This window comes from Sinocyclocheilus grahami, unplaced genomic scaffold (genome assembly GCF_001515645.1).
Source record: "Sinocyclocheilus grahami isolate Dianchi unplaced genomic scaffold, SAMN03320097.WGS_v1.1 scaffold74.1, whole genome shotgun sequence".
Classification (NCBI taxonomy): Eukaryota; Metazoa; Chordata; class Actinopteri; order Cypriniformes; family Cyprinidae; genus Sinocyclocheilus; species Sinocyclocheilus grahami.
Window position 1 is genome coordinate 2,711,716 of NW_015505253.1, and position 15,200 is coordinate 2,726,915.

Consider the following 15,200-nt stretch of genomic DNA (forward strand, 5'->3'; position numbering starts at 1 on the left):
ACACACACACAACCAAAACCCAAACGTCATGGAAATGGAACCGCTGGAGAATCTAGAGATATTCTGCCTTCTGTAAATACACAGAGTGCGTATGTGTGTGTGTGTTTTTAGGTCTTTGGCATGTAAAGTTAGCGTGTAGTGTGCATGAGTATGTGTTTTAAGATATTTTAGCCCTCCGCTATGTAAACGGTGCGGTCACTAAAAGCATCTCCATCCGCCGTTTCTCTTCAGCTCTGGGCCCTCGTTGTTTAAATTCAATATTCGGAGGCGAAATATCACCCCGAGCCCATTTACCTCATGCATTCATGTACACAAAATCCACCTAAGGAGTTTCATTAATACTGTGAGACGGCGAGCGCATATCCAGCAGGCTTTTGCACTTAGTTTTGGTAGGGGGCAAGATGCTCTCTGTGTGCTAACTGACACACACATACTGTAGTTTTGCCTTCAGGGCCTGAACTCAAGCAGACACGGATTCCTAAGTCTGCTGACCCTGACACTGCACGCTGGACACAATGGAGACAGTTTTGTTTGGGGGGTTTCCCCGCATTGCCATCCAACTGTACTCCTCTCACTGTCTGCCTCACTCTGTGTCATAAAAGGGAGCAATGCATGCTTTAATATTTCACATACGATAAAAATACTCCCAAAATAGACTGAATTTTTCACTTAGAGATGTTAAGGTCTAGGCAATGCATGCTTTAATATTTCACATATGATAAAAATACTCCCAAAATAGACTGAATTTTTCATTTAGAGATGTTAAGGTCTAGCCAAGTTTGTCTTGACGAAATGTCCTTTTTTAGGTCTTCTTGGTGGTGCATTTGTGTTTTTGTGTTTGTGTGCATGTGTTTGTTTTGGCTGCCAGAGTGAATTACGACCCGCTGACTGCACACTCCATGGTGCCACACAAACCATCCCACATTGGGCCAGTTGGCACTGTTTGTGTATGCATGTGTATGTGTGTGCATCCATGCGTGTGTTTGCATGTTTGTGCATGTGCATATGTTTGGCAGCGTGTGCATATGTGCGTATTATAGGAGTGTCAACCATTTTACACTTTTCTAAATATACTTCTAAGTAGACTTTTCTGATTTGAGCAAACTATATTTGTTCCAATATGACAGGAAACGAATAGGGAACATTCTCAGAACTTTGTGTTCTGCGTTCTGGCAAGGTTCTCTCAAAGTTATGAACAAAGAGTATTTCAGTAGCATTAATAGAACATTTGTCTTTACAACGTTGGACTGTAACATTAGCACAAAATCATTATTTATACATCATTCATGGAAAGTTTTTTTTCTGGTTGCACGTTTGTCTAACATTTCTTGAACAGTACTAGTTTCAGAAGGTTCAGAGGACATTCCTTAGTAACATTCCCATAATGTGTGTAAAATTATAAAATAGAACATTCCCTTAATGTTTTCTGCAACATTCATAAATCTAAGAATTGTTTTTAAATATTTAAAAACTGGATATTTTCGGTAGTTCAGAGAACATTCAGAAATAACATCCTAGTAACTTAATGGAAACGTTACCAAAATGTTCTTAAATGTTTTTCTTTAAAATTTGTTGCATGTTTGTCTGTTTTTTAAAATGTTACTACTTAATAGTTTCAGATGGTTCCAAAAAGTAACATTCCCATAATGTTTACAAAATGATCAAATGGAACCTTAATGTTTTCACTAATGTTCAACCAAGAAAAAAATATGTTTTTTTAAACTGCGCATTTTGAATGTTCAGAGAATATTCGCAAGATAATTTTTAAAAAATAAGTTTGGTTACGTCTTTAAGACAGTTGACGGTTAACTGTGAGGGAAATGCAAATGTAAAAGTTTATTTTTTAATTTTTTTTATAAATAATTCACACACTGCAGTTTGAGTTCCTGTATTTTTTTCGTTATGTTTTAAGCATAGCCTCACTTACCTGAAGGCACGTTGTTCCGGTCACAAATTCCTTCTTTGAGCAATTTATCCCGAATTTCCCAACTGAATATTCCGGGATTTTCCCGTTTATATTCCTCAACGCGCTTCTCCACATGTAGAGATGAAGTCTGTTAAAAATAATAAAAATAAAAACAGTGAACAAGGTGCCTGATTCAATTCTAAGACTCTTATTTCGAATTCAGGGTCATTATGTCAAAAGACACTCGGCGTTTTCAGTTAATAATCGACCTGTTGCTTTGAGTTTATCCACACATTTCCTTGGAAATATAAGCTGCTCCGAGCAGCTGAGTCCTTAACCATCTTCAAGAAACGACTAAAAACACATCTGTTCCACCTTTATTTGACCCTCTAACTCTAGCACTTTCTATTCTATTTTAATTCTACTTTATCTATATGTAGCTTCTTTTTGTTTTATTTTTAATAAAAAAAAAAAAAAACGAACAAACACTAGCTTTCTATTTTTTCTATTCTATCTACTTGTTTTTCTTTGTGTGTGTGTGTATATATATATGTGTATGCGTATGTATGTATGTATGTATGTATATATATGTGTGTATGTATATATGTATATGTGTATGTGTGTGTTTGTTTGTATGTATGTCTTTATTTGACCCTCTAACTCTAGCACTTTCTATTCTATTTTAATTCTACTTTATCTATATGTAGCTTCTTTTTTGTTTTATTTTTAATTAATTAAAAAAAAAAAAACTAACAAACACTAGCTTTCTATTTTTTCTATTCTATCTACTTGTTTTTCTTTGTGTGTGTGTGTATATATATATGTGTATGCGTATGTATGTATGTATGTATGTATATATATGTGTGTATGTATATATGTATATGTGTATGTGTGTGTTTGTTTGTATGTATGTATGTGTGTGTATGTGTGTATATATATATATGTATATGTATACACCTTGGTACGTGTACTGCGTTAGGCTAACCGAGACTTGTCATTTGCACTTATATATTGTTGCTCTTTTGTTAGTTTTGACTGCTTTTATTGTCCTCATTTGTAAGTCGCTTTGGATAAAAGCGTCTGCTAAATGACTAAATAAATAAATAAAATACAAATAAATAAAAATATCCGCACGCCCAGCTGCAACAGATGAATCTGCACTTCAATGCCTCCCTATAGGGCCTCACCTTGGATTTAGTGCCGCCGATGGCTCCAGGCCGGATGGATCCAGTCTCCTGATAGCGGCACAGGATTTTGGAGACGCAGCCGTGAGAGACTCTGAGCTGGCGGGATATCATGCAGGGCCGGATCCCGTGATGGGCCATCTCCACTATCTTGTGTCGAATGTGGTTCGGTAGAGGCCGGCCGTTGATGAAAACTCCTCCAAGCTGGTTGACTCGACCCTGACCCATCGGAGTTGAAACTGCATCGAAGCCAACCCAAATTATGACAGTGGCGAGATAACATAATTGCAGAAACATGAAAGAAAAAAATCATTCTGCGTAGGTAAACAGGCCTAACTGAAGGGGTAAGACAGTTCAAGTAGCCTATAGGCTCCATGTGCATTTAATTCTCTGACATAAAAGCAACCCAGTAAAACATCAGCATAATTGCTGCTTTAAATTTTAGGTAAACAAAAATGTTGCTAAAGTTACAATACTTTTTCCAGCCTATTTAAATTTATTGACTGATTCAGAAACTCTGAACTCATGCAACTGAGTAGGCTATCGCGACAGATAATTAAATGCATTTATACAAATAGTCTATTGTTAATGATGAAAATATAGAAATGATGATTCCGATTAAAACAGCCTTACAGCTTTAACTTTGTAACTTTTTTTTTACATCAATAACTTTTTTATCTAATACCCTGTACAGTGAAATAGTTAGCCTATTAGTTCTTCATATATGAAAGGTAGCTACTTTGCTAATACAGTGAATCACTGAAGAAGAAAAAAGCATTTAAGAATGAAGAGTTCAGAAAAGCAACATAATACAATATGTATACTAGCAATACACAACTTTTAATATTATAATATTTAAATGTCAGCAAAAGTTAAAAAAAAAAAACATTTGGAAAAGTAACTTAGTCAAGTTAGTCTACTCATGCAACACAAATACCAAAATGCTTTACACTTGGGCTTCCACTATTAAATTAAACCATTTTAATGTGCATATTTAATGTGCATATTTACCCTCCATTGGGAAGCCGCTGCGGGGATAGTTCTGAGAGAGAGATGGACGCATCATCCTGCACTTCAACAGGCTTAAAAATGCATGTAAATATTCCACAATCAAAAACAAAAAGCATAAGCTCCGATGGTCTTTTTGTATCTTTACATGAAGAACACAAGAATAAGTACTCGAGGATGAAATTAAATGTTATTAGTCAGATGAAGTCTCTTCTCTTTTGTGGTCCTTGGTCGTTGTTTTCATTATGTGATGAGAATTATAATCGCAGCGTTATTGTTATTAACAGGCGTTTAGGATGAGCGCGAGTTCTCAAACTACGGAGACATAACATTTCTGAGTTTGCAGAGACCCCCTTGTCTATTACTCGAACAGCGCGTTCTGATTGGTCCACAGGATCCCGTAACCGAGAGCTGATTGGTCGACGAAGTACACTTTGCTCTCTAAAAGCGTTCCAAAGTGGACATCGAAAATATTTCAGCGACTGATGATGATGATGTGTAATTAAATTATACTTAAAATATTAAAAAATATACAGACATGCAAACACTACAAAATATAATAAAATAGCAAATTATAATATAACGTAGACTATTTAGGCCTAGTGAGAGTGAAACAATAATGTAATAATATAACAAATCAAAGACAGAATGAATCCATGAACAAAAATGCATTTACTTAAAAAGATTGACTCTGTTATTTAACACTCTCTCTGACTGATCCACACACACACACACACACACACACAGTGACTTCAATGACATGTGGCTCTTTTGTTGGACTAAAAAGAAACTTCAAATGTTTTCTTTCTGCCTGCGCGCGGGGACAATGGGGCGCACGCGGGAGGGAAACACTCGGGGGAAACGGGGGTCCTTTCACGTGCAAAACACTAGACTAGATTATTCTCTCTTACTTAAAAAGTTAAACCAACGCCAAAGAGGCCGGACCCTGGAGACACCGAGACAACTATTTAATGGTTAACAAAGAATGTGTGTGCGTGCTTGTTAATGTGTTTCTATTCGATGCATTAATTGCATTATTCATTATTTTCCTGTCAGGTTAATATATTTTTTATTACCTAATTATCTGTTTATATCTGCTGTAAGTCATCTTATATTTGTGCATTTAGCCTACAGAGGCTGAATAGGAAATACATGCAGAGAATTCGCAGGACATCTGAAGTTTCGTTAACTCTGAAAAATAATTCTGAATAGAACCAAACGGATAGGAGAATGTATGTTTGTTTATTATGCATTTATTTCCTACTTTAAACTTCTAATAAAAGCCTAATATACTGGCATGGTGTGAAACTTGAAAATGTACGGTACATCTACCTTATTAAAAATTATAGTTTACCGTTTATTCAGCATTAAAAAAAGCAGAGGGTGGTTGTTTGAAAAGGAGAGACCATGCGGCGGTATGATGCATGTTTCAGCTTTGAAACACCGGATCCGCGTGTCGAATCCATTTTTGGAGAACAAATCTCGAGCAGAGGTGCGCTCTGATGTGAGCTTAATTAGTTTTATTATCAAGGGTCAAATATCAATATTCTCTAAGCAAATAGGCCTAGTGTCAACATAATTTGAATCGGTTTTACAATATGAAAGTTGTTAAAAAGTTTGAAATGCATGCTTTTAGTCAAGACAAAGACATCTGAATAGTTTTTTGTAACTGTGATCACCTTACAAAATAACATGATATTGAGTATGTTGGTCAAAACTGTCATTAAAATTAGACTTGCCAGTGTTGGAAAGAAAAGTGTATAAACCTGTACAGGAATGTAGCAAGAATTCACCAACACAAACACCATTTGACCATTTAATGAACTTCTTGAACAGTGCATATGTTGTTGTGTCATTTGTCTTGTGATCTGTCTTGTCCAGCCTGAGGAAGGTCACCACCACTTTAACCTCAATTAGATGGGGTTCACTCAGAGAAAACGTAAATCCTCCCCAAAGACAACTTTAGGATCAAATCATCTGTCCTGCGTTTACTGGCACAACCATGAGCTCCAGGCTAGAGAAGGCATGGTGCGGATGGAGGACAACATCGTTGAGATATCCTGAGACAGCTATAGGTATTGAAAACATTTATCATTCAGAAAAGCTGTCTGAAAACATTCATTTGTTTCACAGAAATGCTATTGGAAATAAAATAATGCATTTTTATTCCACCTTATTTTTAAAGTTTTTGATGCAGCTATATTTGTTCCCAGAATGTTCGAGGAATTGAGGCTTCCGGTGTAATTCACTTCCTGTTATTTTACCTGTTCAAAAACAATCCGTTATGCTGCTTGATATCGCAAACATAGGCCTATTTGTTATCATACTTTTTATATTTATTTTCGTAATCATGAACACACTTGTTTACAATTTACAGACGAATAGTTTTACCATTTACTGCACTTGTTATTCTTAGTTATCAAACGTTAAAACTTGAAACTTCCGCGTTTCAAAATACGTTATTTTACCTGTTCAAAAACAATCCGTTATGCTGCTTGATATCGCAAACATAGGCCTATTTGTTATCATACTTTTTATATTTATTTTCGTAATCATGAACACACTTGTTTACAATTTACAGACGAATAGTTTTACCATTTACTGCACTTGTTATTCTTAGTTGTTAAAACTTGAAACTTCCGCGTTTCAAAATATGGTGGGTACATGCACACACACACGCAGTGATTTCATATTGTATATATGAATTACATGAAAACAGCCTTTTTCTTCATTTTTCTCATTTATTAGCCAACCGAGAGGTGTGTTCTTGTATGTCAACAGAACAATTTCAATGTGCAAATACAATTCAAACAGGTTTCACAACAATTATTGAGGCATAACAGTAAAAACACACATTTCCTAATTCTAATAAACATATTACAGAGTATATAAGGGCTGTGTACAAAGCCCATGACCCTACGTATAGTGTTACTAACAGGGCTGGAGTGCATTAAGGGAAGTATAGTCATCCTAGGCAGTAACACTGGGTTCAGGTAAGTGTTGTGCAGTCACTGGGCCAGTGTGTGCGGGAGAAACAGACATATAAACAGATGTGCGCACATCAGGCCTGATGGTCCAGACAGTCACAGCGATAGTGGTACCATGAGAACAAGGGGAGGTCACACTGAATGGTACAGAAATATCAATTTCATTGGAGGTGAACATTTTGATCGTCAGTTTCATTCTTTACAGTTTGGTCCTTGGTTTTGTGAGTCAGCAAGACCAAGTAGACTGAGTTCACAACAGACTCTTTCTGTTTCCTTTCAGGCTCACATCTATGAAATAACTGGACCAGGACAGAGGACAAGAGCATCTTCTCTCTTCTCCTTATCCTCATCCCTGTTGAAAAGACCAGCATACAGTATATTGAGCTTTGAATGCTGGTGTGCCTTCCAGGTCTCTTGACCAGCAAGATTTTCTTGGTCCACCAGCTTTTCCAGCAAGACCAGCACTAACCAGCAGTTTACACTACTGTTCAAAGTTTGGATTCGGTAAGATTTTTCAGTGTTTTTGAAACAAGTTTGTTAAGTTCACTATTTAGTTGATCAAAAGCACAGTAAAAACAGTAATATTGTGAAATATCATTACAGATAACTGTTTTCTATTGTAATATATTTTAAAATGTAATTTATTCCTGTGAGCAAAGCTGAATTTTCAGCATCATTACCCCAGTCTTCAATGTCACATGATCCTTCAGAAATCATTCAGATTTTCTGCTCAAGAAACATTTCTGATTATTATCAGTGTTCAAAGCTGCTTAATTTAATATGATTTAATGTTCTTTCTTTTAAAAAAGAAAAAAATCTTACCGACCCCAAACTTTGTTGTTAGTCTTTTCAGCAGGGATCAAAAAGGCAGTAAACAAATCATTGTGTAAAGTAAAATCATATATATATATATATATATATATAGCTGTGAAGCTGGTGACTACAAAACACTACTGCACATTATACTACTTTCTCTACAAGTGTTGCTTTGTACAGCACGGATAACAGCAGATAATGGCTGTTTACTTCCTTAACACTCAGGGAAATAACCTTTGCTTGTCTAAATCACTTCTGCAATCATTCAAATACCCCCACATTCACTTTATAAAACCTTTCTTACAAAAATCTAAGCAAAACCTATACACAAACGACTGCGTCACGACACTTGTCTACCAACAGAGGGCAGACCATTGTATCTACCTACAACAACAGCACAACTTTATAGAAAATTCACTTGATAATTCCTATTAAAATCTTCAATTCCTTCAATAAATAAACCAATAAATAAAAAGTAAAGGCACATAAGAGCTCATTTAAAGAAGTAGTGATTGAAAATGATTTACACACCCTCATGTTTTGCTCTTGTCCTCTTTGGAACATGATGTAACTTAAGGGTGGGTAAATTATAGAATTGTAATTTTTGGATGAACTATCCCTTTAAGAGAATATGATCAAGTATGTTTACCATTCTAAAGAAAATGGCCTTTACCCTAATAGAAGGAAATTTAGACCATCAAGTGTCCTTAATTATCGTCATAAAACCATTCAGTCTAAACAATCTGGATGATATATTCAGTATAATGCCAAAGCAGGCTAGTTGTGTTTTGCACTCAAGTTAACAAGCCACAGTTAGCTGGATGAATATATCAGTTTATGACACCAAGACAAATGCCTTATGGGAGAAATGCAAAGTTTCATTAGTGGGTCAGTAAACACTTGAAAGCACCTCTTGGCTGCAGTCCCAGTGTGCGAGTCTTTATCAGTGATTTCTCTATGGCTGCATCCTGTCACTGCAAGTACACAGCAAAACTAGCTGCTCTTCAGGTGTCAGATTCCTGCTTGCTTCACCCGCATCTTTTCTAAATGTTCACATTCAATTCACATTAGCGAAATTTGGCGGGTAAAAAAATGCCATTGTCAGTTTTATAAGTCACAGGCTCGCACAGGATACCTGTGCTTTCTGTTTGTCAACGCGAGCGAAATCTGTGTGGCCAACTTTTTTTCAGGCGAAAAAAGTAATTCCTATTTGAATGACTGGAATTTGCCTGCGCAATTTTGTTATGCAAATCTTCCCACATTGTGATGTAGACATGTGGGGGCGTGTTTAAACGAGGCGTTTTAGGGGGGCGTGGACCAGTCTAAACTTTTATAAAGAATATCTCTTTGGGTTTGAGACTTTAGTCTTTGCAACTTTAGGGATCTTATCTATTCACGAACAGCTTGTAACACTCCAAAGAGAAAGGAAAACTTGAAATCGCATCATATGACCCCTTTAACAGAGAACTGTTTGAGTACGATTTGTATAGCTTTTCACCAACACTTTCACAACATCATATCAGATACCGCTTATAAATGACTAATTTGTCATTGCTTAATGTAGAAACGGCAAGTCAGCTGTACTGATTCGATTAACAAGGAGGCTTTCCTCAAGTATTGAAGGCTGACCTTCGTTTCCAAGCATAGTTCAGTATCTAGTTTTTGTTTAACATCATGCAGGTTTTCTTCTAAACTAGGTACATCAGATACTGCTCATCACAGGTTTGCGTGGTTCAAAAATCCGATGAACGAGTTGGTAAAGTGAGTACTAAGGTCAATGCATTGTGATGCTACGCACATTAAAAGCACACACAGACGATAGCAAAAAGAGGTTGTCAGTTAGTTGTCAAACGACACGGTTTTACCGTGATAGATGCATAGGTGAAGTGGAGAACAAAGAGGTGGTATAAAATTAGCAATTTCTATAGTAAAGCTATTGATCCATAAGAACAAAGAGGTCTTCTTTTCAAAAACTGAATAGTATATGATACACCAAGAGGATGACAACACCCAGCAGACATTTTGAGAATATCATCCAATAATCCCGTTTGCTTGGCCGATTTACATAAGTGTTTTACCTAGCTACCAGACTTTATTAGTGAATTTCCAGTAAATGTCAAATAAGTGCAGGTCTCATTTGCTATGATAAAACTGTATTATGTACAGTGGGGTCCGGAAATCTGAGACCACATTTTATTATTTAAACCTCGATATAAACAGAATGATTTGTATAAAAAAATAAAGGAAGGTTTTGACATAAAATAGAAAAGAAGTACTAATTTTATGCTAGTATGCAGATTTGTGACCAGTTTTTTAATTAAACGCTGCACAGTGCTAACATTGCTAAGGTCATGGATAGATTCTCGGGGAATGGATGAACTATTTGAATGCAATTTAAGTTGTTTTGGATAAAAGTGTCTTCCAAATGCATAAATGTAAATGTAATTAATACAAATGTTGGGTTAAATGATAAAACAATACAAAATAGATGCATTTTCACTAGTGGTTTCACTTTTGGACCCCACTCTCTGTAGTGGCCCCACAACCAAAATCTGAATATCATTGCATTAGCAGCTAATTATCACACCAAATGGCAGCTGTGGGGTTTTCCCAGAACTATTTTTGCAACAATGTTTAACCAACAGATGTTTTGGTGATTTTTAGAGGATGTATGAAGTCAGTTCTTCTCAAGCTCACACAGGTGTCCTAGCCAGAAGAACCTCAGGTGGCCATGCACATATATGAGGCCCATGAAGAGCAGCACAAAAATGGACAGGAAGGAGAAGATGGCGCACACGTATCCGGCTGCGGTGGATGCCGTAGGGCAGGTTCTGCATCTGATAGTCTGGTATGTATGGCATAGAGGGCATCTGATGCACCAAGGCTTCTCCTTGCACACAAGCAACATATGCAGACTCTTCTCGCTTAAGGTGTGCAGGTACTCCCAAGATTTTGGGCTGAAATAGTTGAAAAAGTGGCAGATTTTGCACCCATACTCCTTGTCGGGAAAACCCAGTCTGTACTATTAAGTGATCTGATAATGACTCATTAGATACTATCCTTCTTTAGTTATTGAAATTACTATTTAAGGAGTTACTTGTATTTTTCCAGTTTCCCTATACTAATTGAACAGACACTAGTGTGAATTCCAAGTAACATTTGTAACACTTTACAATAAGGTTCCATTTGTTAACATTAGTTAAATACATAGTTAATATGAACTAACAATGAAAAATACTTATGAAGCATTTATTATTCTTAGATAATAAGAAAGTTCAAAAGTTGTATTTGTTAATATTAGCCTAATGGACCTAAGTTAACCAGAAGTAACACTGAAAAGTTGTATTTTTATTAACTAACTTTAATAAATGTGACAAATGCAGTGCTCATTTTTAGCTAGCCTAATGCAGAAACTAACATTAACAAATCGAGGGCTGAGAACCAGAAAGGCATAAGTGACATTTAACCAACTTTACAGGAGAGCCAAAACAACAATTTTTACCATAGTTTGATCTGACTTTGTGTACTGATTTCAATTCTTTATAATAAAAATGTTAATAAAAAATTTGTACACTCATGGATGACAGTACTTTTGCCAGTAGAAAGACCTCGTTAAGAGCTTTCATTTGATATATATACATCTCCATTTCACCAAAAATGTCACTTACGCCCTTCTGGTTCTCACCCCTCGAAATGGTCAATAAATAATCATTACACAAATATAAGCAATCGTAACCAAATGTTACTAGTGATTATACTGTAAAAAATTATGTTTGTAAATAAAACAGAGAAGTTGGCCTATGTTTTGCAAAAAAAAAATACTTTCACATAATTTAATCCAATGTGTTACTTGAGGTTTCTTTGTAATTATTTGTGAACTTTACTATAGAGTGAAAATTGTTTCAAAGTAGCCAAATTTTTCCCAGTATACTGGGATTGATAGAGGTAGGCACATCTAATTTACCTAATAAATAAGTACTGGTTCAACTATATAAAAGATACGGTAACACTTTATTTTAAGGTGTCCTTGTTACACACGTTACATGTATTTACTATTATAATAACAATTAATTATGCATAATTACATGCAAGTAACCCTAAGTCAAACCCTAACCCTAACCATATGTGACCCTGGACCACAAAATCAGTCATAAGTAGCACGGGTATATTAGTAGCAATAGCCAACAATACATTGTATGGGTCAAAATTATCGATTTTTCTTTTATGCCAAAAATCATTAGGATATTAAGTAAATATCATGTTCCATGAAGATATTTTGTACATTTCCTACCATAAATATATCAAAACCATAGGATCAAAACCTAATATCTGATCAGTAATATGCATTGCTAAGAACTTCATTTGGACAACTTTAAAGGCGATTTTCTCAATATATTTTTTTTTGCACTCTCAGATTCCAGATTTCAAATAGTTGTATCTTGGCCAAATATTGTCCTATCCTAACAAACCACACATCAACGGAAAGCTTATATTCAGTTTTCAGATGATGTATAAATCTCAGTTTCAAAAAAATGTACCCTTATGGTTTTGTGGTCCAGGGTCACATATAGTAAATACATGTAGTTATTACTCAGTACTTAGCCTATACATGTATAATTACACTGTAACAAGGAAACCTTAAAATAAAGTGTAACCAAAGATAGCCTACTGAAAGTAGCCTACTAGTAACATGAAAAGAAACTAACTAGTATTAATAAACGCTTTAAGGGCTTGTCATACGATGCTCATCTCCTGTCACGCGTTTCTCCGGCTCGCGTTAGTGCTGGCCGAGGAGCGGCCCGTCTCGTGCTCCGGTCGGTCTTTGAGCCAGTAGAGGAGCCACGTTACCATCGCAGACACCATGGCGAGGATGCTGGCCACCGACAGGCAGAGGGGTCCCGCGGGCGAGGGCGGCCCGCCGTGGCTGTGAACGAAAATGAGGCCCATGAAGAGCAGCACTAGCATGGACAGCAACGAGAAGACGACGCACACGCATCCGGTGGTCAGCGCGAGACGCCTGCAGTTTTGGCAGCTCTCGTAGCGCGAGACCGAGTCCTGGGACAGCGTGGTCGCGGTGGACGGCGTCGCGTGACCAGCCATGGACGCGTCCTCCTCGCGCCTGAGCGCAACGAGCGCCGGGTGCAGCGGAGGCCGGTGAGGCGGCAGAGCATCCTGAGGCACAGGGTCCGAGTCGATGTACAGAGGGAAGTTCTCCGTCACCTTGGTGTTGTTAGGCAGGTTCTGGATCCGGTAGTCCGGGACCGGCGTGCGGTGGCGGCACACGGGGCAGCTGATGCGCCACGGCCGCTCCTCGCACAGCTGCAACGCGTGCAGACACTCCTCGCAAAACGTGTGCAGACACTCCAAGATCTTGGGCGCCCGACGGTCGAGGTCAAAAAAGTTGTAGCAGACTTTGCATTCATATTCCTCATAGGGAAACGCCTTGGGTACCGGAACACCGGGAGGCTCCGGCCCGTTAGCTGCTGCATCCGCCGCTGCCATGGCATCTCGCGCTGCCTCACATCCTCCACACAATGAACGCGAGCCAGTCACGCGAGCAGCCTTTTCTTCTCTTTATTCGTCAGCGAACGCTATTAAACCCGGACATTTTTGTGTCAGGCCTTTTTTTTTTTTTAACGCTTATTGTAGTCTCCGTGCACGTTGAGTAAATAATGAACCGTATCGTTCCGGTGATGTAATGCCGCCTGAAGGGCGACTTTAATTGCTCTCCTCCAGAACCGATCCGGAAAGATGCGGGACGCGGCGGGAATCACACCGCAATCAGAGCATCAGACACGCGTCCTGGTCAAACAGCACGAGCCTTCGGCTAAACGATGCTGTTTACGTCAATAGATTTAACTCCTTTTTTGCTGTCCAAACCTCTCTGTGGTTTCTTCCATGTATCATTCTGGCCATTTAACCGCGTTTATTCCCCTACCTGTTTGACATTTCAACTGGCTCACGTTGTTTTCATGGAAACGAATAATCCAGAAATATAAGGCTTGCCTAACCTATATTTCAGCTTCATTCACAGACTTCCCAGACACCCTCCATTCACATAAATAAACATGTTTATTATGTTTACATTTTGTGACAACTAGCCCCAGGGTCCCTTTTGTGTTGTTATATTGGATACATTTACATTTAGTCATTTAGAAGAGGTTGCATGTTCTGAAATGTCGTATAAAGCAAATCTGCAGGACCGGACAGTTTTAGCAATGTGGTCTGAGAAATGCAGCTTATCGTCAATGACAACTCCAAGGTTTCTTGCTGTTTTTGAAGAAGTTATGGTTGATGAGCCTAACTGGATGGTGAAATTTTGATAAAGTGATGGGTTTGTTGAAACTGCAAGCAGTTCTGTCTTAGCCAGGTTGAGTTGAAGGTGATGGTCCGTCATCAACAAGAAATGTCTCTTAGACATGCTGAGATGCAAGCAGCTATCGTCAGATCATCAGGATGGAATGAGAGTTGAGTGTCATCAGCATAGCAGTGATATGAAAAGCCATGTTTCTGAATGACAGAACCTAGTGATGCCATGTAGACAAAGAAGAGAAGTGGTCCAAAAACTCTGAAGTAATGAATTTAGGTAAAGGGGTGCAGAGCCAGTGGTGGTTTTGTAGGCAAACATTAATGCCTTGAATTTTATGCGAGCAGCTACTGGTAACCAGTGCAAATTGATGAACAGAGGTGTGACGTGCGTTCTCGGGTCATTAAAGATTAATCTTGCAGCGGCATTATGGATTAATTGTAGAGGTTTGATAGAAGTGGCTTAATTAATCCCTGTGGGTTGTTATAAAACTTTTTGGAAAGATTGGGATACCTTTGATCCAAAAATCATGAATATCCAGAAAAAAAGAGTGGATTTAGGGTGGATTTCAGGAACAAAATACAATTTTAGTCAAATAATACAATGTTTGTATAGATGTAGAAGAACAGTAGAAGAATTTTACAAAGGTACAAAACAGATTTCAGTACTTCAATAGGTTGGTATATTAACATTATATCAAATTAAATTACGGTATTTAACTGTAAATTTAAGTTAAAACCGTAAAACCTAACGTTGCTACCGTATTTTTTACGGTAAAATTCCGGTAACCACAGCTGCTGAAAATTTTACTGATTTTTTTTTACAGTGTACCCCTAAACCTACCTCTCACAGGAGACTTTGTGCTATTTCAGATTTTCAATACACTTCATTCTGTGTGAATTTTGAAAAGTGGGGATATGGGGTAATGTCCTAAAAAAGTCACCTTCTCCTTGTAATACCTGTCATACCTTTGTCATTATACAAATTTATGT

General features: G+C 37.5%; 3 protein-coding genes across 3 annotated transcripts in view; 1 reads left to right on the forward strand and 2 right to left on the reverse strand.

The window, feature by feature from the left end:
• Window positions 1-4,156, reverse strand: part of LOC107585748 (paired box protein Pax-3-like) — an 18,533-nt gene extending 14,377 nt beyond the window's left edge. The window contains exons 1-3 of the mRNA XM_016272905.1: window positions 4,102-4,156; window positions 3,094-3,329; window positions 1,928-2,054 (exon numbers count right to left, since the gene is read on the reverse strand). Of these exons, the coding sequence (XP_016128391.1) occupies window positions 1,928-2,054; window positions 3,094-3,329; window positions 4,102-4,156 (418 nt within the window). The remainder of the gene's footprint in view (window positions 1-1,927; window positions 2,055-3,093; window positions 3,330-4,101) is intronic.
• Window positions 4,157-12,575: 8,419 nt separating this feature from the next.
• On the reverse strand, window positions 12,576-13,475 carry LOC107585753 (RING finger protein 186-like). The gene has a single exon (XM_016272909.1). It carries the CDS (start codon window positions 13,401-13,403, stop codon window positions 12,657-12,659), a length of 747 nt encoding a protein of 248 aa, XP_016128395.1. The 5' UTR covers window positions 13,404-13,475; the 3' UTR covers window positions 12,576-12,656.
• Window positions 13,476-13,652: 177 nt separating this feature from the next.
• LOC107585790 (sphingosine-1-phosphate phosphatase 2-like) overlaps window positions 13,653-15,200 on the forward strand; it is an 8,417-nt gene continuing 6,869 nt past the window's right edge. The window contains exon 1 of the mRNA XM_016272938.1: window positions 13,653-13,706. Coding sequence (XP_016128424.1) covers window positions 13,653-13,706 — 54 coding nt within the window. The remainder of the gene's footprint in view (window positions 13,707-15,200) is intronic.

Excerpts from the sequence above, each read along its gene's own strand:
- LOC107585753 (XM_016272909.1), bottom strand. The coding sequence starts at position 13,403 with ATGGCAGCGGCGGATGCAGCAGCTAACGGGCCGGAGCCTCCCGGTGTT.